The sequence below is a fragment of the Glycine max genome, chromosome 10 (genome assembly GCF_000004515.6).
Source record: "Glycine max cultivar Williams 82 chromosome 10, Glycine_max_v4.0, whole genome shotgun sequence".
NCBI lineage: Eukaryota > Viridiplantae > Streptophyta > Magnoliopsida > Fabales > Fabaceae > Glycine > Glycine max.
Genome location: NC_038246.2, coordinates 45,469,047 through 45,495,172, shown reverse-complemented (window position 1 = coordinate 45,495,172; position 26,126 = coordinate 45,469,047). Strand labels below are relative to the sequence as shown.

General features: G+C 30.2%; 4 protein-coding genes and 1 long non-coding RNA gene across 7 annotated transcripts; 1 reads left to right on the top strand and 4 right to left on the bottom strand.

Moving 5' to 3' along the window:
• Positions 1–1,984: 1,984 nt before the first annotated feature.
• LOC100777915 (ethylene-responsive transcription factor ERF110) lies at positions 1,985–4,699 on the top strand. 2 transcript variants are annotated; one of them, XM_006589426.4, is made up of 2 exons: positions 1,985–2,439; positions 2,749–4,699. In XM_006589426.4, the coding sequence occupies exon 2, from the start codon at positions 2,973–2,975 to the stop codon at positions 3,792–3,794; it is 822 nt and encodes a 273-aa protein (XP_006589489.1). In that variant the 5' UTR covers positions 1,985–2,439; positions 2,749–2,972; the 3' UTR covers positions 3,795–4,699. The 2 variants fall into 2 exon arrangements, with proteins under 2 accessions (XP_006589489.1, XP_014618826.1); XM_014763340.3 differs by having other exon boundaries at positions 2,014–2,439; positions 2,737–4,699.
• Positions 4,700–12,374: 7,675 nt separating this feature from the next.
• On the bottom strand, positions 12,375–12,981 carry LOC106794923 (uncharacterized). The gene is made up of 2 exons (XR_001382991.2): positions 12,679–12,981; positions 12,375–12,585 (listed from the first exon to the last, which is right to left on the bottom strand). It is a non-coding gene; the product is annotated as an uncharacterized lncRNA (long non-coding RNA).
• Positions 12,982–14,594: 1,613 nt separating this feature from the next.
• LOC100305627 (PMEI_like superfamily protein) lies at positions 14,595–15,320 on the bottom strand. Its single transcript, NM_001251246.2, has one exon. The coding sequence runs from the start codon at positions 15,263–15,265 to the stop codon at positions 14,717–14,719; it is 549 nt and encodes a 182-aa protein (NP_001238175.2). The 5' UTR covers positions 15,266–15,320; the 3' UTR covers positions 14,595–14,716.
• Positions 15,321–18,711: 3,391 nt separating this feature from the next.
• On the bottom strand, positions 18,712–19,281 carry LOC102664122 (uncharacterized). The gene has a single exon (XM_006590138.4). It carries the CDS (start codon positions 19,279–19,281, stop codon positions 18,712–18,714), a length of 570 nt encoding a protein of 189 aa, XP_006590201.1.
• A 1,665-nt stretch (positions 19,282–20,946) lies between these two features.
• LOC100805189 (putative DHHC palmitoyltransferase family protein) lies at positions 20,947–26,035 on the bottom strand. 2 transcript variants are annotated; one of them, NM_001255227.2, is made up of 5 exons: positions 25,602–25,950; positions 23,278–23,463; positions 22,523–22,834; positions 22,170–22,403; positions 20,947–21,761 (listed from the first exon to the last, which is right to left on the bottom strand). In NM_001255227.2, exons 1-5 carry the CDS (start codon positions 25,641–25,643, stop codon positions 21,258–21,260), a joined length of 1,278 nt encoding a protein of 425 aa, NP_001242156.2. In that variant the 5' UTR covers positions 25,644–25,950; the 3' UTR covers positions 20,947–21,257. The 2 variants fall into 2 exon arrangements, with proteins under 2 accessions (NP_001242156.2, XP_040861548.1); XM_041005614.1 differs by having other exon boundaries at positions 20,977–21,761; positions 25,477–26,035.
• Positions 26,036–26,126: the final 91 nt, after the last annotated feature.

The window sequence follows — 26,126 nt, the reverse complement described above, 5'->3', positions numbered from 1 at the left end:
TCATAATTAAACTCGCAAATATAAATTATGAAAACTATAAGTGTAACGTTGATCAACTTATTGTAAATTCAATATATTAAATAGAATAATTCTAAATCCTCACATTCAAACTCAGGTTCATTAATTAGTATGTAATTCTCCCATTTCGACTTAAAAAATGCTTTTAAATGATTAATCAACTTTGCTTGTATTTGTTTATACAATCAATTATTCTTCTATAAAAACTCTAACTCAATTTATTTCAATAATATTATCAAATTGTTTAACTTTAAGATAATTTGACTAACATAAATTAACGACTGCATTAAAATTACTCAATATATTCCTCCATAAATAGTCTTTAAACAATAAATCTGATAAAATCGATGTAGAATGTTCACTTTTTACATTGGTCCGATAACCGATGTTGAAAGACATGAAACTTTTAACATCATCTGCTATGATGACGTGTCATAATCGATATAGAATGGGTCAAATAATTGATATAGAAAATATTTTTTTTAGTAATGTAAAACCCTACTTGCGCAAAAAAAAAAAAACTTGGGTGAAAAATAGGGTGAGGACGAGAATTTGTCTTTAATCTTTTTGAGTGATGGGTTCATTATAAGGACAAACCCCACCCATCTATATAATTCGAAACAAACACTCTAAAACAATATAATCCACACAATATTTAGTACATCTCATTTTATATCCGTATAATCTTTATTATCTAATTACAATTAATTTCGTTTTATTTTTTATACACTTCCCCTGTAATTTCACTATCTTGTTATTGTGTTTGGATGATGCGTAACATACATTACGTACCTCTCAATAACCTTCTGTTAAAGTTCAACAATCCGACCGGTCGTTGAATTCATGCCTAACTTAGATGTTTAGATTTAACCCTCACCCTCCCCTTCCTCTTTTATATTCCTAGCTAGCACCTATAATATAAATATTAGGTCAAATGCTGTGTTATTCTGTTTGATTTAATTTAATGTAACTTAATATAACAGTCACGCATGGAATTGCTGTCTAATTAAGTTCCCACAGAGCCGTGTTTTGACCATACAATGAGATTCCTTCAACAATTTTTTTTCCTTGCGAGAACAATCTAATCTTAATTATAATTGGACAAAATAAATTCCAAACATCTTAATTATAATTGGACAAAATAAAATTCCAAACAATTCATTTGTGAGATTATTATGCATGCAGACGTGCGTGTATATATAAAACATGTATTAAATGATAAATATTTTATAAGAGAATGATTAAAATAAATATTAATAAATCTTATCATAAATAATTAAAACACACGAGTTATATAACATCTTTTTTTAAAAATATTATACAACTTTAAAAAGTTTCTAAGCTTGATAATCACACACACACATATATATATACAAAGAAATTAAATTAATAAATTAATAACTTAATTATATCATTGTAACTTATAGCAACAATTAAATTATTAATAATATATAAAATGTAAATTTATCAATTCAACTATTAAATTATAACTTTATCTAGTTTGATTATTTGTGCCAATTTTTTTTTTCAAAATTGAATGATAATAAAAATGTAATGAAATAATTTATATTTTAGTTTATTTTGAAAAAATAATATATGAATGAAATATTAAATAATTTTATTTTAAAAAAAATTGTATATATAATTGATGTAAAAATAAATTTAAAATTAATAATAAAATTTAAAATAAAATTATGTATTAAATGATTGCAATATATGAAACGTATATGCTATCTAGTAATTAGGCATTTTTTTATTAGAGAGAAGATTAAATATTGATCGTTAGTTCTTTTTATAAATGGTTAAGACTAAAATGTATAAGTTATGTGATTTTTTTTTTTTAAAAAAATGACTCCCTAAATAGTTATAAGGTTCAGATTTACTTTTCTTATTCTTATATAAAAATAATTTTCTCATTAAATAATTCTTGTTTGTATATATAAACTTCAGCAGTGATTCCCAACCTAATCTACAGCAGTTCAGAGCTTAAGCCTTATCTCATATTTAAGCAAATCATTAGTGATCGAGTTGTGACTTATTAATCCCGAGTTTATTTTGTGCTTTGTTTTTCAACCAGACCTTCCTTCAGTTAACTATGGGCTAATCATAATTCAGGGAGCCCGAAAATTATTAAAGTATATATATATATATATATATATATATATCTGCTCTTTGTTTATTTTTACTGGACATAATATTCAACTCAAAGATGATCACTGTTTCTTTGTTTCTGTATATCTCAAAAAGGAAACCGACAACTCAAAGGATTTGCAGAAAGTGCAGCTAGTTAGTTCCATTTTGCATCCTCCCTCCCTCCATTAAATTTCAGTCAAAACAAAACCTCTTTTAGGTGTGAAATTCCACAAGCCAAAATCATCTCCGAGACACCAACAACCGCAACCACATATTCTTTATTTATTGGTACAGTCTTTATTTATTTTTTCATTTTTGATTAACATATATTTCTTTTTAGAAGAATCAAAGGTAGAGCAGAACCTAGAATATTTAAAAAAAGAAATTGTATGAGAAATAGAAGGTAGTGGTAGTGGAGTATGTGTGTGTGTTAATTATGTGTATGCATGGTGGAAGCTAGAGTAATAGAGGCGCAACAAGATCACTGTTGTTGTGGGGGCTATAGCCAGCTCCTCATCATGTTCGATTTCTCTTACTCATCTTCTTACACACACATATATATATATATATAATAACGTGTTTCAGTTTCTTTCTCAGAAGTGGATCAATACATAAAAAAGGTTAATTAGTAAAGTCACACGTGCTTTCTAACGGTGGCGCACCAGAGGGGTTTAGGTTCAGGTTCGGGGAAGTTCTTGGCGGCGGAACAAGGCGGCGATGAGGAAACGGAAGAGAGTACTGTAGGTTCGGTTCCGAGCCATGTGGTCTCTGCAGCTTCGGCCCAAACCAATAATCAGTGGGTCCCGGCAAGTGGTTCTCCAATGATGTCACGTTTTATGAATGCTCCTTCCTCTCCAGGATTGTCTCCTCTGTTTGGCGTTGGCCACAAGAGAGCCCGTGAAGACGACACGGGTGCGGGTGCAAGTGTGGGTCTTGGTGTTGTTGCAGCAGCTTCTTCACAAACACAAGGGAATGAAAGTGGCGGCGGCGAGAGGAGGAGGAGATACAGAGGAGTGAGGCAGAGGCCGTGGGGGAAATGGGCGGCGGAGATTCGCGATCCTCACAAAGCGGCGAGAGTGTGGCTTGGGACATTCGACACTGCCGAGGCTGCAGCCAGAGCTTACGATGAAGCCGCATTGAGGTTCAGAGGTAACAGAGCCAAACTTAATTTCCCCGAAAATGTTGTACAGGTTCAACCTCCTCCTCCGCTTCCAAATTTACCGGCAAGTGCGGTTGCTGGTTCCGGTTCCGGTTCGGTTGTGACAGGTTTTGCGCCGACGGTGATGCAGGGGACGCGGTTTCAGGACTCCTCTGATTTTCTGAGAGACTATTGGGGGTATTCTCAGCTGCTGAGGAGTACAGGGGAGTTCCATGGACTCGACCACTGGTTCTTTGATTCGCAAATGGCAGCGTTTCAATCTTCTTTGCCGTCTTCGTTGTTGCCATCACCGCCGCCGCCGGCGTTTCTGCCTTCCTCTGCTTCGTATCCTCTGTTTTCTTCTAGCCAGCAAATGGGGATTTTCCGGCCGCCGGGAGAGCAGGGTCACGGCGGAGAAGACGGTGGTAGCGGGTCGGGGTTCACAGAGCTTCTACCTTCGACTTGGTCAGATACCAGTGGCTATCCTCCTCCACCACCTGGTTGACATGGAAATTGGAATACACAGCTTTTTTTTTTTTTCTTTTTTATACTATTTTTTCTCTTTCTTCGGTTAAAGAAAGAACAAGGTTTTTTTTTTCTTACTTTATTTTATTTTAATTAATCCGTTTTTGTTTTTAAAATTACTTGGAGTTCAGTTTGCTGAATTTTTATGTGGTTTTGGGTTAAACTATTATTTGCAGGTGTTATTTAAATAAAATTATTTGAAGAGTGTGGGGGAGGTTGGATGCATGAAAAAGGGAGGGTTAGAGGTATTAGATAGGAATTCAAATTGAGTTTAAGTGGTACAAGGCAGCACTTTGAAGCCTAGTTTAGAGATAAAGACAAAACAGCATTTAGGTTGGAAGCTGAGTTTATTCCAAATTCTCAACTCAATCGATTTGATTTTGATGTTAACTTTTTGTCAACGATCCACGCAAAGGTGAAGAAACCAATATCTTTTACAAAACCTGTTCCCAATAAACCAACTTTATTTCCTCCGTTTTTATTATAAAAATTTGGAAATATATCAAATTTTTTTTTTATATAAAAAGTAAGAAATATAATAAAATAATTACAAAAAATATTTTATTTTTTTATTTTTACTCCACAATAATAAATACATATATGTAAATTAATTTTATATATATGTATATATGTGTGTGTGTATTGCATTCTAACAAGTATTCTACAACATCTTCTAAGATGCATTAACCCAGGAGACACTATCCTTCACCAAATGCAATAAAATAAAATACGAATTGAGAATGTATTAGTTACTTGTAGGAAATGTGTTAAGAATAGAAGTTGGAGTCTAGTACTGTCAATAATTAAACTCGTTATTATCATTGGCCTCAGTTTTCAATAGTTTTGTGCAAAAATCTTATGCTATGGACAATTATATTAACAATAGTTCGAAATCCTCATTTATTTATGATAGCTTCTATTTAGTGAATGAATTGACACAAAAAAGAGAACAATTTGAATGGAACAACCTTTCCATACGAATCCTGATTAAGTGATTTTTAATTTTATTTTGAGCGAGGGTGATTAAGTGGTTATTAATTAAAGTCGATAGTAGATAGAATAATGCAATTATTCTCTGTCATTAATTAAACAACCTAGCTCGCCTCCAAAGCCATTAAATTGACAGCTGGATAAACCAGCAGTGGTTAGTTAACATGAAATCAAGACATTCTTATATTTGATAAGAATAAATTAATAGTTAAGGATAAAGATTAGTTGACATTATTTAGAAGATAAAAAATATATACTGTATTTGTTAGTATGAAGATTTTTATTTTGTCAATTAAATAGAATAATTCTAAATCATTTTATAATATTTTTATTAATTCTTTACTTGTTTTGTTTGGTAAATTTTAAATATATATATATATATATATATATATATATATATATTTAAGATATTAAATATACTTAATTTTATTAAAAAAATTTATAAAATACTAGGAAGAATTGTAAAACAAAAATTATAAGATATAAACATTACTCATATAAATATAAACTTTAAAAGAATCATTACAGAAGTCAGTAACTTTATCATCACAACAATCAAATAATAATGTAAAAAATATTTACACTAATCAGTATTTTTTTTAAGTTTATATTTATAAAAATTAATATAAAAAAATTCAATATAAACTAATGTTATCAAGAATATAAATTCAATATAAAAATTAAGTTATACAGAATATCAAGAATATTGAATACTTACCATTATTTTTTTTTGTATTAGTATTATTATATATTCATATAATTTAACTAATGTTATCTTACTTTTCTTATAGCGCTATTCGTCATTCGTTCATCTCATCTCATGCGGTATAAAACAATATATTAGTCTCGGATATAGCCACGCTACGCAGAACTATATGACATGCATGCTTTTACCATAATTATTTTATATTTATGTAATTTTTATTTTTAAATTTAACTAATATCATCTTACGTTTTCTGATATCATTGAGGTATAAAGGAATAATAGTCTCGAACATTTCTGATAGTTCTACAGAATTTTACTAAATATATAATCAATTTGACATAGTTTTGGTTGGACTTTGGACTCTGAATAACGTAAAGTTTGCTACGTTTCAAGGCGTCCTGTTGAATAGATCAAAATTAATTTGGATTTTTGACAAATTTTGGACCAACGTCATAAGGAGATTATTGCTGAAAAAATTGTTGAGCTATTACGGAAATCGACTTTAAAAATGGGAATTATTAATTCAATCCCTGCGTTTCTGACTTAATATGAAGCCAACATGACAACATGCATATGTTGGCAAGCTATGACTTTATCTGAGTTTATTTTAAAACATAAAGTTTATATATATAAGCAAGGTTATATTTTTTGTTAAAAATTAACAATTACAGTTATAATATTTTTTTTTGTTAAAGTTAAAGTAAACTAGTCATATAATTAATTAGGTGAAGTGCTTACGTGGTGGGTGCCGTGAGAAATATACTCTTTAAAAGATTAGGCTTCATTGGAAGAGAAAGAAAAGAGAAAAAAAAAATCTTCACGTAATGCCTTATAAAAATTTGATGAGAAAATAAAGTAAGTTAAAGTGTGCTTGAATTTTTTAAAAAACTTATAAACTAGTTGGTAGTTTATAAGCTAAAAATTAAAATTTGAAAAACTGAAATTTTTTAAATAACTGGTTAAAAATTACTAAATGTATGGAAAGTTGATGTAAAATTAGTTTAACTTAATTAATGATTTTGAATTCATGCAACTTACATTACATATTTGGAAAAGGTGCTTTATTGTTCTCAATGATCTGAATTATTTCAAATATGATTGTCTATGAAAGATATACATAGTTGCACAAATTAAAAGAATTAATTGAATTAAAAGTTTTTGATGAGGTTAATTAACTAATAAATTAATTAATAAATGTAAAATGACATATTTATATATGTTTGGTCCTTGTATTTTCTCGCAAATTTATTTTTTTCCTTATATTTATAAATTGATCAAATTAGTCTTTTATTTTTTAATATATATATATATATATATATATATATATATATATATATATATATATATATATATATATATATATGTGTGTGTGTGTGTGTGTGTGTGTAAATTTAGTCCGTCATCACAAACAACAATGTTGATGAGGCAAACTTTCAAAATTTGTGACAGTCTAAATAACAATTCTTTTACAGTTTAAAACTCTCAAAACTTGCATCTATAATTTGATTAAAGTTAGCATTTAGTTTTCAACCCACAAAACTGATGCATTTGTTAAATTCAACATCAGTTTTTCATACCACCAACGCTAGCCACCTTTCTAGCTCTAAAAAAAAAAAGCTAGCCACCTTCTTGTTTGGGTTCCCCTCCACAACAAGCTCCATTTATCATTCCAAAACTATATTCTTGTTCTCCTCAAGCAATTCTACAGAAACTCCTCTTCTAATTTTACCAGTCACTTTGTCTTTTCTTCTCACTCTCACAATCTCACTTCACTAGCTAGTTCCATTTACACTCTATTTGTGCTCAGGAAAAGACAATGTTCCCTTCCCACGTTGTCAGAAAAGTTGCACATGAAGAGGGAGAGGATATGGTGGAGGGTGAACAGATTATTAAACTTCCAACTCTTTAATAACACCAAAACAGAATTCGATTGATGATTTAATTGGTGCTACAAATCCTAAAAATGCATACTCAATTGAACTTATTTAGTATTAGAGAATATTAATATTATTTTACGATTTCCAACCAATGAGTGATTTTAATCTCTAAGATTTTTCGTGAATTTTCCTTACAACTTACAATATGTCGCCGTATACCTTCATGTTGATTTCTACAATGATATAATTATATTCTTTTTAGTGGATTTGACATCTAATTTCAATGACTAACGTATATAAGAATTTAAATATGAAAAGATATACTTGCCTAGGCTGCTTGACCGCAACTTGCCATTATGATGAAAGGTGCACATTATCATGTATCATGGTACAGTAAGAGTTGTATATATAGTCATTCTTTAGATAGACATTTAGTTATGCATAGTAATTTTTCTCATTAATATTAAACCAACGGTTATTGATTAAAAAAAACTTAAACTAAGCACGAAATGTTCCTAATACAAGTTTAATCCATTATAAGTTTATAACCTAAATTAATCACTCAATACGACAATGTTTGTAAGAGAAAATTATTATATATTGACAATGTAAATTTTTTTATATAATCATTTAATCACAATTTATTATATATAATAAATTTATTAATTTTTTTAAAAAATATCTTAAAATAATTTAAATGATAATTTATAATTAAATGATAGTGTAAAATTATTATAAATAGTCATTAAATTTTATTTGTTATTAAATTTGTAGGTATTTAATTCTGGAATTATACTGAACCCACCTAAACTTTAATTATTCCATACCAGATTCCACATTTTAAAGGCTGAAAATATGCAATGAGTAGTAAGTAGTGCATGAAAACATTTAACCAACTAGAATCCAAAGCATGAAGCATCAATTGCGAAACAGCAACCCCACTCTGGATGTAATATGAAACGACAAAAAGAGTGTTGTAGTAAATTAATAGATGAAAATTAAATTTGCTATAGCTAGTTGCTTGGTGCATCTCTTTATGATATTTATCTCGTAGAAGATTGTGAAATTATTATAATACCTTGGCCAAGAGAAATGCTATAATACTGATCACAATGAGATTACGTGAGATTAAGGTTTACGTCTCGTCAGAAGTACCAAGCCCAAACGGCAAACATCACTTTCGCTTTTCCATCTCCAACAACGTAAAAAATGAGAGAGGGAATAAAAATATCTTAAATTCATTTTCTTTGTCCATATTCCTTTCATTATTCTATTTTAATTTTGCTTTGGTACCATGTGGCATCACCTGCCGCGTGGTTTCAGGCTTTCACCAAACAAACATTCCAAGTGTTATCGTACATGTGGCAGAGTACGACGATGCAAAATTTTACTATTAAAATACATTTATATAAAATTATATATATATAACCTCATAATGTAAATTAAGATAATATTAAAATTTTATTTCAAACCTCGATCCGAAAGTCACGTTGCAGTCACTGTTCTATTTTTTTTAAAATTAAATAATTTTTATAACTTATTTTTGATAAAGAATAAATAAATAAGTTAAAAGGCTAATTTTTTTTTTGCTAGTATAAAATATTTTCATATAAATTTATTTATCTAAACAGAAGGATTCTTATTTCTATTCATTTAAACAACACATGTTTTTTTATTTAAAAAAATGACATTTCATTTTTGTAAATGCAAATCAATATGCTAAAGTCGTATAAAAAACCAATGCTAAAAGTTATTTCTCAGACTTGTCACGATAAAATCAACAAATTTATGAGTGCATCCAAGTCTTGTGCAAAAAAGAAAAGAAAAATACATTAACTTTCTTTAAAAAATTATTTTACTTTTGCTTTTTTTTTATCATATTATTGGTAAAAAAATATCTATCAACTTTAACAAGAATTAATATTTATAAGAAAATTACTTTTAATAAAGTTTTTATTTTCAATCATTTTTTTTCTATTCAAACACTGCTTGCACATTGTTGACAATTGTCGCAAACTTAATTGCAACTGAAATCACAATGAGACTCAGCTAACTCTAGACTTGCTCAAAACTTCGAGTTGATTATTGCACATTTGCACTTGGATTAACTTAAATGTTGATAAAATAGTTTATGTTGTTTGATTTGAATTAAATGAGATTCAATTAATGAAATTTATATATATATATATATATATATATATATATATATATATATATATATATATATAAAAGGTGTCAAAAAAGGTTCTATATTCTTAGAATCTTATTTATACATTAATTTTAGGGGTGCAAATGGATTGAATTAGGTCAAACTATACCTAAATTTGACTCATCTATTTTATATTTTTATAATTCAAGCCTAGGTTTGTTTTCTATCACAAATCTATTTTTTAGATATGACCTTTTTTTATGAGTTTGACTTGATCCGTTAAACTTTTTAAAGGCTTGTTTAAAAAACTATTGTATAATAATTAAATTATTATGCATTAAAATATTAACGTGTAAAATAATGACTTACATGTTATTCCTATGTTAAACAAAATTGGATGTGTTGAATTTCCATTTACTTTATTTTTAAGTCTATTATTTTCATTAAAAATAGTAAGACAATTTTAAACCATTAGAGGTTATAAAAAAATTATTTACAAATATTACATGTCACAAACTACCAAAGTCTTTTAAGTCACACTAAAAAAACATATTTTATGCTTATAAGAATTAACATGTTTCAAAACAATAAATGATTCAAATTTTTAAACCACTAAAATAATTTTATAATTTAATTAAAATAATTATAGTAATATATCATATTAATAATAATAATTTTATTGAAAATTATTGTTTGAAATAGCCCGTCAAGCTTAATTGACTTTTTATATGACCTATGTTCCAACCAATTTAACTAAAAAGAATTTTTAAAAAACTTGAGTATAACATTTTTGCTAAACAAGTTCTACTACTTAATCCGGCTGAACCATAGGTCTCTTATGGGTAAGGCTATTCAATTCAAAATGAATTGAATTGAAATGTCATGAATTGTCTCAAGCTGAAAAAGTAATTTATTTTTATTGAACTACTAAACAGTTCAAGCGAACAGAAGTAAATTGTTCCGTAGGTAAACTGAACCATTTTGATGTGAATTTTTTTGAACTGTACCAAATTGTTTTTAAGGGCCATTTGTTTTGAAAAAATATTTTTATTTTCACTTTTAATTACAAAAATACCACATTTTAATTTTGCTTCTCATTTTTATTTTGTGTTGGAAAAAATAGAATTAGATAAGTAATATGATAAATAAAAAATAAAGTATAAAAATGTTATAAGAAATTATCCCTTTATGTTGTAGAATAACAAGAACGACATAAGAAATTTAAATGCAACTATGCTTCCCTAAAGGAAAATAAATAAATAAAACAATAAAATGCAGACTTTTGTACACAATAAGAAATTAAGAATTAAGTTTTGGGTCCAAAAGTTTAATGACACAAACAACTGTAATATTTTAACCGCATCAATGAACATGCATAATTAAAAGAGAAAAACAAAATCAAGTCAAAACTTTGGTTTACCACTTACGAGAAACATAAATATATTCAGAAATTAAGTCCCAGGTTCTTTGAAACTGATTTTTTTCCAACTCTGGTAACAGTTTGGCAGTTCATGGCAGTTCACTCAATCGTTCATTTACCAGTTTAGTTCTTTAGAACTGAACTGAAAAATAGTTCAGTTCAGTTTTTATCTACAGCAGTTCAGTTTTTTTTAGTTAATTTTGGTTCAGTTAACTACAGTTCAGTGTAATTCAGTTTATTTTGGCCACACCTACTTACGGGCAACCACACACTCCTACCTACTCTACCCCTACTTGTTTTCGTCTGAATGAGATATTAAAATTCTTTATTAAAGCCTCAACAAGTGACATTGACGTTCTCAAACATAACTTTTTCCGTTCACACATTTTGATTACAGGGAAAAAAAAAAATCCATCTAAAGTGGAGTGGATCACTTTCGTCGCTTTTGAGTTTGAGAGTGGTGATTGTATTGCTAGGTTGCCTACCATTTTGGGTAAGCATCACGGCAGGGTTTGGATCATCCACATGTGTTTTGATCTGCTTGTTCCATATGCCAAGTTGGGGTATGGCATTTTTTTTCCTTCCACTTTCAGAAAAATGTGGCATATTTGTTCACTTTTTTTTTGGATGAGTTATTAAATTAATGAAAGGCCATCATAAAACTTGAGTAAGTTTGTAACTGTTTGACAATTGGCTCCAATGAAATATAATATGCGTTCGAGTCATCATATAAGCTGCAACAGGATAAGTATTGAACATGATGTGCATCTCAATTTGATATCACGCGTGAACAATGTTTGAACCTTATGATAATATAATTAGAAAATGATGTAAGATTTACTATTTCTATCTGACAATGATTTTTTTTGGATAACACTTATCGCCTGAGTGGACTATCTAGCTAGCAAAATAACAAATCTATATACACTTTACAAGAAGTTCCAGAGTACTCTTCTCAAAGTTAATTTGCGGTGGCAATAGCCCTAATTTTCTTTTGTTTTCTTTTGCTTTATGGTATGTTTAGTTAGAATTTTTTTAAAAAAAATATACGAATTATGAAATATTTCTTTTATGTGGTCGGAAAGAAAATGAAAAAAAATCTAAATATTAACTGTCTATGTTTTAGTGATTTGTTCCCACTTTTCATCAATTCTATTTTTACAATCATATGTTTTAATGCGTTTTCATGCATAATTTGGCAATAAATATTCGGTTAATTATCTAGTATTCTCACGATATAAATTAATACTCCAACTTATTTGATTACAAAAGTTCAACAATTGCTAGGCCAAATTCAAGTATCCATTAGAAGGAATAGCAAATTAAGCTTCGGTACTTTAGATAACCATCATTACTTGCGCTGGCAAATCAATTATACAATTTAATAGAGTGGTAATGGTAATTTCACCTTCAGAAAATGAAAAATTAGAACATCTCATCTAGCCAAGATAAATAATACAAGGGGATTGATTGTAACATTACTATACAACATTGTAATTAAAATGTAACCAAACTAGGGGTTACCGGGACCCTTTGTCTCAATGGATAGCCTCTAGAAATACCTTGATTCGGTGGACTTTGTACTGCAGGTGAAAACTCTCATTGTTGGCATTTTTCTGTGTCACATTTCTGAAAGGCAGAGAGACTAATAGAAATGATATTTTAAGCAAATTTACGTACAACAAATGGATACTGAGATAAAAATGTTAGTTTAAGACAAACCTTAACAATCTCTTCTCATGATATCTTCCCAGTGTGTTTTCTCTGTCACTTCAAGAATATTTTGCTGAGCCTCTTCCTCTGTCGTGAAATTGCTTGTGCTCTACAGACAGACAGTATTTGACACTTTACAGTACTGTCTCACTGTCTCTTGGCAGCAAAGTATAGTTATAAGATGCCAAGACACACACTTAAGAGAGAGAACGTTTTGAAAGAATAACTAATCTTTGATCATTCAACCATAAATAAATAAGAAAGAAAGATTAACTCCCCTCATTACGCGTGTCATTTTGATATTGATATTTAATTAAGCTCAAGCTTGCAACATGATCAAGTACAAGTTGCACTACATTATAATAAAGAGTTATAAACGGTTAGTAACACACTATGGAATACTGAAGTAAAAAAAAACACTATGTATTTTCACACAACATTTATAATGAATTAAAATTTATTAAAAATATAAAATTACAGGTGAAACCCATTAAATAAAAAATTATAAAATTTTATTTTCTAATAATTTTTAATCAATAATAAAAAAATACATTAAAAATAATGTAAAAAGTGTGTTACAAAACGAATATCAAAATTTGAATAATTCTCGGTTAAATAAGTAATTGGAAATCTGTTGGAAACCAGTTGGGCCCAGAAGCAGCTAAATATCCATTTAATTTTGTAGTCTGATAACTGCTTTGGATGTTTTTTCAGATGCAAAAAGACATCTCAACAGGCAATAATTTGGGTAAGCACCAATCAACACTTACAAGGCTTGCAGCAGATATCATTGTCAGCAAAAGGTGCAGAGAAAACTCCAATGCAACAGTAGTTTTCATTGTCCTCCAAGTCAGTTATTGTGTTATAATAAATCAAAATGGAAAATTGAAATAATCACATCAAATGTTGAAATAATGCAAAACCTAAAACCAGCCCATTTTAAAGAGATGTCAAAAATCACATATATGGTGCATGACCAAAGACACTAAATCCTTGAAAAATATAATTTCTCGTTGATTTCTCTACATATCGTTCCTTTTTTTTCTTTCCCATTTCCATTTTTTTAACGAAATCTGGCATGCAAAGAATATAGGAATTATATATAAAAATCAAAATATGAACAAAAACATGTGGGAATATGAACCAAAACCCATTCTGTCAAAAAAAAAATGAACAAAAACCCGGACCATGTGGAAGGAGAAATCAAAGAAACTTCTAGTTAGGATTATTACTATGTACAAAAAATAGTAGGATTATTACTAATTAATATCTATGGTGCGTGACCCTATTAATATTAGTTCTGGACCTAGAGATAATGCTAGCTACATTAATTTGCATATGGTCTAATGTCTATATACATACAAGGAAGCCAAAAATAGTTAAACCGGACTCTGAATAAAAGACACCACAGAACTGAAAAGTATTTATCGTACTAGTTTGCAAGTTAATTTGTTCAATGACATATAAATATAGAAAGCATGCTTTGAAGCGCTTGACGATGTGCCCCAACAAATGCTCTTGCTAACGTGCCTCTCCCACTGTCCCACAGTCCCACTCATCACAATATCACAATCACGTACGTTAGCTACAATCTTTTGAACGTTGCATAAACAAATTAAGTTAAAATTCTTGCGCTAGAAAACTTCTGGGAAAAGGAACTTTATAAAGGGAGTTTGTTACAGCTGCACAAATTATTTTACGAACAGTTTATGAAGATAGGAAAAATCAAATTATACATATATAATTTAAACAACTAATATTATATTATTTAGTAATTTAATATAAAATGTTATTTTTTTTCTATCTAATTTTTAAATTATATTTATATATTATCAAGATTGTATTCCATTGATCAAATTCAATAATAATAAGAATATATATATATATATATGCAAAGAAAAGGAAAAAGTAAAAAGTTAATCAATAGAGAACAAATAGCTTTGGTTTTATTGATTACTCCCCCACCACACCAAAGGAGATTCAAAAAGAATAGTAACCCCCATACCCATGCATATAAATATTTGCATTGGTATATACATAAATTGTCTTAATTAGAATATTTGCATATGGCCTCGAATGCAATTTGGCTAAGCAACGCTATTTCGCTGTTAAGAGCAGTAATAGCAGGGTTATTGATATTTTCAGCGGCCAAGGCTCTATTGCAACCGTCAGGGCCATCATAAGCCGCTTTGGCATCATAGCTAGCGGTCTGAGCATCTTCTTTCAACTCACGTAAGGCACTACGGAAGGATCCAACCACCCCATCATAGAAAAAGTTTGCACATTCCTTAATGGCTGGTGATTGCTCAATCAGTGCCAAGCCCTTGAGGAAGGTTTGGCCCTCTATTCCCTTGTTCACGGCAAATTCTAGCACTGCCTGTGCAAGCTCTTGGAATGTCTTTGCCTGTGCAATTTTAGGATCTGCTGCCTTTACAAGGTCCGTGCAAGTCGTCTGGTTTTGGATGAGTTCCGTGCAGATTTGCCCTACCAACCCTAGATGATGGCCACCTGCATGATGGTGGCCTCTAGCGTTTGCTAGCAAAGGAGAACAAGAAATGAGGATTAGGCCTAGGGCTAGGGCAAGAGAATAATTCATTTTTTTTTCTGGTGGGGAGTTTTAAGTGCCTTGGGTGGTTTGGTATGGGAGGGGTGGATTCATTGTTCAAGGGGTTGGGGTCTTTTATAGTATCTCAAACCCTAATTTTGGCTTATGATGCATGTTTATAGGAATGTACAGCGACTGGCATGGGTTTTCAATGGTTAAAAAGTCATGTAACAAATTCACCCTTTAAATATAATAATGCTTATGTGTATTTTTTTTTACTAGGTTTAGATTGAACTTTTAGAATTTCAAGTCAACAATTGTGGTTAAAATTCATCGACTAACAAACTGCTAAGATTACGTTCAAACACTTGTACACCAGAAAAAAAAAATTACGTTAAAAAACTTGTTGGCACTACAAGGTTGCTAAGTGGACCAATAACCACTCATGTCGGTAAAATAAAAAATAAAAAATTAGTACAGTACTAAATTTATACTATCAATTAAAGTGAATGCTGTGTGCTCACATTACACAATTAATAATTAAAGCTTTTATTTCTTACCAAAAACATTTCATTTTACTTTTCACCAATTATTTCGTAGTAAATTGAAAGAATTTTTTTATTATTTGAATTAATTCTGAAAAAACCTGTTCCTAAAATGAAGCAAATAGTATCACGTAAATTCAAAAAACTACAGCACTACTTTTAAGAGAAAAGTACTAAAATTGTTCTATACCTTTTTTTATGTTTGGTTGAGAGAAAAAAATAAAATAGATGAAAATAAACAAAAGAATTAAAATATGTGAGAAATGTTGTTTTGTCGAAGAAAAATAAAGAAGAAATGTAAAAAGAAATAGAGAAATGAGTTAAAATAAGTAAAAACAATACAAATGAGTTTATCATTTTTAAATTTATTTCCCACTTTTATCATCCTTACCAAACAAACAATACTCATTTCTATCCTCTCAAAATTGTTTCCTTCGTTGGAAACAAACAAACACAACATTAAGGTCACTTAGAGCAACCATAACGGTGCTTAATTGGCACAACTCTTAACAAGCACTAATTTCTATGTAATCATTCTCATCAGAGAAGTGTACCGAGAAAAGATAAATATGCAATGGTGGCTTTTTTTTTTCCTTGTATTATTTTATATCATAAATGTTGTGAACACACAAAAACTAATATCACTTGTCCGGTTATTATTCATTTAAATTTTTTTATAGTTAAATGAATTATTTTCACACATGTAAACACAATATAATCTTATATTACTGTATCAATTTTTTTAAGTTATTGGTCATTTATTTAAGCATTGATGCTTATGTCAAAAAATATTTTTCCAATAAAAAAGTTACTTTCATTTTATATATGAAATAAATACCTAATTCATTAAGATTAACATATATTTAAAAAGCTGATTAATTTAGTTATTTGTATTAAATTTATCTTGTAATTGTAATATTTTTCTTAAATAATTAATGTATGGGAGAGAATAATAGTAATAGAATTTTAACTTTTAAAACTAAACTCTTCAATTTTTCAATCCTTACATGAGAGAATAAAATAGATGATTCATAGTAATTATTATTTATTGACTAAAATAATTAAGGGTATTTTGATTAAAATTAAAATAATTAATGCAAGAGATCATTAAAATTTTAAAATAAACTCTTTAATTTTTAAATCCTCACAAGAGAGAAAAATAGATAATTCATAACAATTATTAGTTATTTACTAAAATAGTTAATAATATTTTTGTTAAAAATAATTAATGCGAGAGATAATTAGAAAAGAGTGACAAGAAAATTTTAAAATAGTGTATTATATTTAGAGATAGAGGAAATGGTTAAATTAATAAATTACAATTAACATTGTCATAAATTTAAATTTTTTTAAAAAAATCATTCAATTAATTGGTTAAAGTCATTGTTAGATATAATGATACTGATCGACAATATCCAATGCAATTATACTGTTAATAACTAATTAAATATATTCACTTTTATAAAAAAAATGATCAATAATATGTCATTAATAGACTATAAATCAGGGGTATTGCTTCAAAAATAATAATCAAGGGTATAAAAAAATAGTCACTAATATGTTTGATATTAGTCCTATATTTCTTATAATTAGCAAATAATAAAGTATCATTTATTTCTCAAATAAAAGATCGAAAGTAGAACATTTTAATATTTAAATATTTTTTAGTCCTTGTAATTTAATATTTTTTTCATCCTTATAATTTTTTTAAAATCCTCACAAATTATATATTTTTATTTTTTATCCTTATAATATTTTAAATAATATTTTTCATTATTCAAGCGTTATCTAAACTGTCTTAAGGTTAAAAAATAAAATAAACATAATTTATAAAAAAAATTGCAAGAACAAAAGGCAAAAAAAAAAATACTAATTTGGAAGGACTAAAAATATATTAATTTTTATCTATTTTATGTACAGTAAACCTATACGTTAATTATTTAATTCCTGTTAAGAAAGAAGTTATAATTCCTCATCTTAAAATCTCAACATTTCATTTTTTTTTTACTACCATCCTCCACCCCACTCACTCATCTCAAAACCTCAACTCTCCATACGTAAATAGAGAAGAAGAAATTGAAATTAAGGTTGCAGAGAGAGGAAGAAATATGGAGTAACACTCTATTGTTAGTGTAAAATATTTTACACGACTAATAATTCCATTAAAAAGATATAAAAAGTCCTATATTTTTTTAGGGGATGAAAAGCCTTGTATAATAAGCATACATATATGAAAAAGGATCAACCTACATAAGTAATTTTTTAGAATTATTCTTCATTTTTATTATTTATTTTTTAAAAATTTAACAGATAAAATTAATAACTTATTATAACTATTAAATTTATAGAAAAAAAAATAAATGGTGAGAATATAATATAACTCTAAAAGAATTACTCCTTATATATATTACATTTATTAATTAATACGTATAAAATATTTAATAATATAATCAAATATATCTATTCACGGCAAATGATACAAGATATTTATTATTTATTAGATTAATAGCATTAAATGCATAAATTATTGCATACACTATATTTCATAAAATATTATATTTTTTTTACAGGATGGCGATAATAATTTTAAAGCCAAAAAAAAAAAAAAACTTATGCAAACTCTGTCTATCTACACATAAAACAAGTGCTAAGGTGGAGTTACAAATGTCACATGATAGATATATAGTTCGAATCTGTGAAAGGGAGACAAAGGCTTAAATCTCAATAAATAAAATGCCATACATAAGCCAAAAAAGATATTGGTGAAATCTCCAAGAACAAATAGCAGTAAACTACCATTTTATTATTAATTATTCTTTCTCCACACCAAAGGAGACCCTAAAACATAATAGTTGTCGCACCTTGGTTTTTTTTTTTAATGATTGTCACACCTTAGGTTAACCTTGTACATATGCATGCATTTACAAAGCAAATTGACACCATAAATTCCCTTTAATCTTCTGGAAGATAATTTGTGGCTAGGAATGCAACAAAGCTAAGCAACGAAGTTTGGTGGTTAATAGCAGAAATGTCACGGTTAACAATATGTGCTTTAGCAATGGCTTCCTCACAGTATACAGGTCCATCACCAGCAACTTTGGCATCATAACTGGCAGTATCAGGACTTTCTTTCAACTCAGCTAGGGCACTCCCTAACGATCCAACGGTGTAAGGATACCATTGGTTTGCACACAAAGCAATGGCTGGAGAACCAGTTTTTTGTGCCAACCCTTTGAGGAATTCCTGCCCCTTTTTTGACTTCGTTATGGCCAACTCTAGGATCGCCTTTGAAATTTCAAAATAGTCTTTTGCTTGCACGATTTTTGGATCTGCTTTCAAAATGTTAAGGCACTCGTTTTCATTCTCTGAGGTTTGGTTGCAAATTTGGTCAATCATCGGCTTCTGACTATTTCCAAGTAGGCCACGATGACCATTGGCTTTAGCATTTGCTAGCAAAAGAGAATGAGAAATTAGGATCAAGCAAAGGGTGAGCATCAGAGAACATAATGCTGAAGAATTCATTTTGTGAGAGAAAGTTTTAATCAAGAGTTCCTCAGTTGGTGTTTGATTTAGGCTAATGAGACATATTTATAGCAATGTACAACCATTGGTCATGATCCATGGAGTGAAAAACATTTTTTTTTATAAGTTGGATTTTCTAGATAAGAAATTAGTCAACAATTATTGTCAATTCAACATTAAATAATAAACTTTTTTTCTCTAATTACTATAATTTGAAATTTGAATTCAATCTATATAATAAATACACAATTTGTTGATTAAGGTTATTTTGCACTGACCAAGCAAATTGTTAAATTTGTTGATTCTAAAGCATTTTGCAATTCCATTTCCTATATATTACTGCACTCATTCCATGACTCCGTTTTCTGCTTTCAAATTGCCACGCTGATTTCTCTCTCCTAGAATAAATTCACTTGATTTTTTGAGAGTAAAGAAATGAATATGGAAACTTTTTCCAACGTATTCATCCATTAGCTTTTGGACAATATAGATGATCAGTTTATTCTTAAATTTTGTAATTATCTATTATCTAATTTTGTAAAAAATGTATAAAATAACTAATGGAGATAAGGGTATAGTTGAGAAAAAATAATTAATATTATCTTGAAATCTGAAAACAAATATAAATATAGAAACAAATTATTTCAAAAAAATTGACAGTTAATAAAAACGGGAAGATTTTCTAATATTCTCATATAAATGCACATTTGAATTCAAAGTAATATTTAAAAAAAAAAAATCGGACACTAATTGGAGTAGATATTAAGAAAAAGATAATAGATTTTAATGATGTTGTGTATTGAATTTTGACACTCATTCATCAGTTATTATGTTATATTTTCACAAAAAAAAATTATTATATTATACGTTTATTTATTATATTTATGAATTTTAATTTTTAAATATAGCAATATCTTATAATATTCTTAAAACATTGTTTATTTAAGTTTCAAAAGCTTAACAAAATATATTCCTTTTAAGTTACTTCCTCTGATCTTGATTATATGATTATAAAAATAAAGAAGTATGTACAATCAATAATAATTTATTAAATTTTATAATAATTATCTTAAAATTCATATAAATAATAATTTATTAGTGTCAAATTGTTTTAATAGTACATAATCATTAAACTAAAAAATAATTTCGCATAAATTAAAAAAAATAATTAACATCATTTAATTTAGTTAATTCCACGTAGAAAATAAGTTTCCTTCTCAAATTATCTTTTATTAAAATTTTATATTAAAAATAAAAATAAATTATTAAAAATAGAATCTCAATTAAATTAAACTAAAGATATTTTGAAGATTGTGTTATTAAGTATGCTTCTTCCCTCAGTCGTTGCTCTGCTTCGACCTTGCGGAAGAAGAAGTGCCGTGGTGAAATACTCCAGAGATTCTCTTATTAATCATAGTGAAGTTACTTAAAATTTATTTATGTTTAACATCAAAATATATGAACTTTTTTTACTTGTACTCAAAACTCGAGTGTGTTATCGAAAGAAAAAAAATACCCGAGAGAGTAAATAAATATTTTATTAATATATTTATCCAATCACACTTACAATCACATTTAATAGCAATGTAAAGCACTTCCAACAGAGGACGCATTTTTACAGTGCCTAAAATGCAGTATTATACTATTATGTAGAGAAGCTTTTTCAGTATCATAATTGGTTATTTACATAAAGAATAAAGCCAAATAAAGATGAGATCCATATATGGGACTGTTAAAAAATAAGAGGGAAAAAAAAGAAGAAAAAACAGGACACTGTCTCTCAAACAAATTACAAGCAAACGTTTCTATGCCTTCCCAAAGAACTAGGGCTACCACAAAAAAGTAGGCTAAGTTTTTATACCAAAAGTTCAAACCAATTCAGCTCCCATATCCTATTCCATCTTTAGTATCCAAATAATCCCACATCATATATGGTTGAAGCCATTAAAATATCGTAAGAGACAAAACCACACCCCTCATTGGCGCATTTCCTTTGAAGTCACATAGTTTCTGCTTTCTGTGACATTTGAATTGGCAAGGACATCTTGTGCAATTTCCCAGTTTCCACTCCTTTCCCAACTCAAGTGCCTAGCATCGGATCGAATTGTGGGAGCTCGATGATCTGAGGACATAATTGAGTCAGGTTCAGATGTATTGCCGGGTGGTCCATTGCTCCCTCTGCCCTGAATGTCCTCGTCAAGTTCTTCAATGTTCCTGCGCTGTGATATCTTCAATAGGTCTTCACCAATATCAAGATCGGCTTCAACCTTAGGGCGGCGATCTCCGCCCAAGTCATCACGATCCCGGGGAATGATCGGAGCCCGCGGTCTCGGTGGTACCTCCTCTCGAGCAAATGCCCTGAAATTGTTCCTTGAGGGCTTTACTTTTGTGCAAAACATTTCCAGAAAATTATTTAAGCAGCCCCGGTTAAAAACATTGATCCTTCCGTCAGCTCTGTACCGGAAATTTTCATAGGTAGTCTGCAAGACAAGAGGCAATAACCTGAATGATGAAGATATTCATGTAACACAAAAACTCTCCAGAAACAATAATAGAAGTATTTTAGATAAAGCAGCGTGGAATTAATACCATGAAGATCATCTCTTTTAACCTTTTTTTTATTCACAGTAACAAACTAGTCTAAAGGTACACTAAAAAAAACTTCGTACCCCATTGCCCAGAGGCTCTTCGCTATGCGAAGGTATGGGGGAGGGATGTTGTACGCAGCCTTACCCTTGCATATGCAAAGAGGCTGTTTCCGGATTCGAACCCATGACCAACAAGTCACCAAGGCACAACTTTACCGCTGCACCAGGGTTCGCCCTCTCTAAAGGTACACTAATCCATGAAATATTAAAACCAGAAATGTCAAAAACAAATTGACTGACCTGATTTGTGCCTAGAAGGTATAAATGAAAACCAGTCAGTCCACCAACAAACCACAAAGAGATGAAACAATAAGCCATTAGTATCACAGAAGCAGGGGATTCTTTCATTGCTTTCCAAACTGTGCCGTCATAATTATCCATCAGAACCTTGATGTACAAAGCCGAGAGGGAAAACACATAGATGCACAGAATAGTTGCTGAAGAAACAAACATGAAGAAGTAACGATAGTTCCTCTGCACATTGGAAAAGGCACAAAAATACATAAGAACAAAGAAAACAAGTAAATAGCATACATCAATAAAGAAGAAAAACATGTATCAAAAAATCATGTCATGACTGTCAACTATCATACCAGACCAATGCATTGGCCCACCCAAGGGCAATGGTGATCAAAACGCTCAACACAGTTGTTGCAAATGGAGCAATGCGAGCAACGAGGAGGACGATACAACATACAAGTCTCACAATATTTCACCCTTACAGCAATGCCATTGACTACAACTTCTTTTGTTCGAGGGAACTGAAGACTTGGCGTTTGTCGTCCAGCTCCCCCAGCATCAACAGAAACTGAAGAATCATAACGAAACTCTTCTTCTGGTGGATATGGATTCCTTGGAACGATGCCTGGATCACCTGATGAAGTGAGAAAGAGAACCACAAGGACCTAGAAACATAGGCTGTGAGATTATATTGTGACAATACTATAAGAGAACAGTAAAGAAAATTAAAGAAAATCAACATCTTAATAATGAAATGCTATCACCATTCATCAAAACTGCTGTTAACTTTAATTATTAAATTCAAAAATTATTAGGGGGAATAAAGCTAATAGATGCATGATAAACTGATTTGATATGTCAGACTTGTCAGTTACTGAGTTAAACAAGCCACACTTCAGCACTTCTCTGCAGGGGCTCATAACAGGTATAGAGGAAGAGATGGACAGAATGTATTGTGGTGAACAGTAGAAAGCATGTTTTCTTTGGCATATGATAGCTTGCATTAAATTTGGACTATAGAACTTGAAAACCGGCCAGGCCAAAACTAATTATGCATACAGAAAGATAAAAACATCAATTAATGAAAGAAAAAATTAACAGAACTTACATGAATAGTAAAGAGAATAGCCACCACTAAAATAGCATATCCAGAATTATACGAAGAAAATTCATGCCGGAGATGGCTTGCTACACATACACAAAAGATGATAACTGGAACAATAATCAGCAACAAGGTGACAAACAGGGACCTCGCATCGGGCCCGAATACCAACCTCCCTCCACATATGAATTTCTGCAGAAGATCAGGAGAAAAGTATTAACCACAAAGTAAACTAAGAGTTTAAAATCTGCAGAAAATACTTTGTGACAAAAACTAAAACACTTATGAAATTAGACAAAAGAATGCAATATTAACAGAATGCTACAACATTTCAAGAGGACCCAAACGTAGATTATAAGGAGAATAATGAATCCTCCTATTTAAAACAGAAAGAAACTCCTATCCTATCTAAAACAGAAAGAACCCAATGAGCCAAAGTGGCTCAAAAATGCAATAAAGTATTCCAATATTTTCGCATACAAATGATTGATTCTTTGAAGCAGCCATTAACCAAGAACCATCATAGAGACAATCCTATCCTATGACGACTGTAAAGGGAAAGAGGTGCTCTTGAAAATACACGCATTTCATTACAACCAAATGCACTACTAGATAACTACATATACTGCACAATGCGATAAAATTTAACACTCTTTGTTCCTTTCAAAACCTTTAAGGCATGTAAAGAGAAAAGCTCCAACCTATGATTGGAGAAACTCATTGTTGGCTAGGAACCCCAAAACAATTCAGCAGGTGTACCACAAAAGTGGCCTACCTATAGTATTATCAGCTTATTTTAGCATGTTTATACCTAGATGTCTCTATTTCTTTATGAACTTCAATAGTTCAACTACCATTTGATGAATGTGTCCATGATCATATCATAACTTATATCACGCAAACTTCAGAGGTTATTATCTTTTTTGTTTCTCATTGTATTCTACACCAATGAGGTAAAACAAGCGAGCCCCAAACGCATGATGAAACATAATCATCCATTGTTGCTACTTGTCAGATCACCTCTTGTAGGCTGCAGATTAGAATAATTGAAAAGATTTCAGTCCAACCAATTATCTAGCATCAATCTTCCAACCAACAACACCAGCAAATATTACCCTCCATCATCCATCTCTAACAAAAAATACTGTAACCAGTAGCTGTGCAGAGTATTACTTCATGTGGGTATCAATTTACCAAAGATCAAGACTAACCTATGCAAGAGCAGTGGATCAAAACATTAATGTCAGCATATCTTCAAGAGTAATTACTTAGACCATGGAAAATTCCCCATGCCCAAATCTGTTAATCACCCATACACTTAATATCTCTCATCCTTTCAAAGCTTGTTCTACCACAAACCACTTGACATCATACCGAACATAACAGTCGTACACACCTGTCTAGGCTGCTCAAGTGGTCCATCCCATGTTAAGCCAATTTAATACAATCAATGATCAAACCTACATCATATCTTACTCGTTCAATAATCTATTCATCAACTTTACGATTTATCTTTAGTCAGGAGTCATTTCCCCAAGAGAATTAAAAATTCTCCATGACAGCTCTATTCAAAGCATAAATTCACCTAAAAATATCTGAAATAAATCCCATCCTTCTTCAACAAACGTCAAAAACATAAATAAGAAAAGAAAAGGAGCTACCCAATTAATTCAAACAAAGTCCTAACTATCTTACATTGTTTATTTATTTTGTTCAAAAACTATCATAGTATCATTGTAAGACACAAATTGAAAAGTGATCAAAAGCCCAAACTCATTATACTCTTCAATTCTACCTTCCTTTCACCCCAAAACTAAAAAACACACCCTGACCAAAAAATTTAGCAAAATTAGGGGTGGGGGGAGGTCAAATTCTGCTTCTTCATAAACTATTTACCCCAAAAGTCAAAGCAAGCCAATTGAGCCTAACACTTACAATTAGTTAACACAAGGCACAACATGAAAGTACTGTTGCAGGTACTTTGTCCTTATACTAATAAACATAAACTACACAACTGAGTTGAAACCAACTGTAATCATACACAGCACAGCTCAGCAAGTTGAAGAATCCCCAAAAAATAACACATAGCCCCACCTCACTACCAGCTCAACTTTCAACACACACCAAACTTATAATTTAAAAAAAAAAAAAAAAACTCCGAGCATAAAATTTTCCCACTCCACTTGCACATTCCAGCAACCAAACCTGCCCCGGAAATTCAAAAGCGTTCCGCACGAAGCAAATCACGGAGCCACGAGCATACCCAGATGGCACATCAAGCATAAGAGGCTAAATTTGCAAGGAAGAAGATGAAAAGAATTGAACTTTACATTACTTCCTTTCCAAACTTGGTACACGCGCCTTGCAGCCATGAAGAGTCCTTCTTGGCTGGCACACTAGATGAAGAAAGAGTTCGAGAGCCGGAACTGGCAAGTGTTCATCTCACTCTCATTCACATTCCACTGAATCAGAGAGAGAGAGAGAGAGAGCCAAAATTTGTGGGCTCTGTCTTTGTAATGTGATAGAAAAGCTTCACAGAAAAGAAAAAGAAGAGAGAGAGAGAGAGAAAAGGAAGTGATTGTGATCCCAGAGATGGCGGTTTCTGAGTTTGGAATTTTGGATTTGCACTCAGGAATGTTTCGGGGGAAATGAAAAGAAAAATTTGTGAGAGTTGCGCGGCTACAATAATATATTGTAGCAAGAAAAAAGTGAAAATGATAATGAAATGCAAAATTTCAAGGTGAAGGTGCCCTTGTTTGTTTTTTTTAGTAAATTTCTCAAATCGCATATGATATTTTTTTTTCTTTTTTTTTACATTATTTTTACTCGTTATGTGAATGGATTTTTTTTATGAT

What these genes read in the sequence shown, in the direction of transcription:
- LOC102664122 (XM_006590138.4), bottom strand. Translation starts at nt 19,281, where the DNA reads ATGAATTCTTCAGCATTATGTTCTCTGATGCTCACCCTTTGCTTGATC.
- LOC100305627 (NM_001251246.2), bottom strand. Translation starts at nt 15,265, where the DNA reads ATGAATTATTCTCTTGCCCTAGCCCTAGGCCTAATCCTCATTTCTTGT.
- LOC100805189 (XM_041005614.1), bottom strand. Translation starts at nt 25,554, where the DNA reads ATGCTTGATGTGCCATCTGGGTATGCTCGTGGCTCCGTGATTTGCTTC. An exon ending in CTTTTGAATTTCCGGGGCAG is followed by an intron (nt 23,464 to 25,476) that starts GTTTGGTTGCTG and finishes GATCTTCTGCAG; the next exon opens with AAATTCATATGTGGAGGGAG. An exon ending in CTATTCTCTTTACTATTCAT is followed by an intron (nt 22,835 to 23,277) that starts GTAAGTTCTGTT and finishes CTATGTTTCTAG; the next exon opens with GTCCTTGTGGTTCTCTTTCT.
- LOC100777915 (XM_006589426.4), top strand. Translation starts at nt 2,973, where the DNA reads ATGATGTCACGTTTTATGAATGCTCCTTCCTCTCCAGGATTGTCTCCT.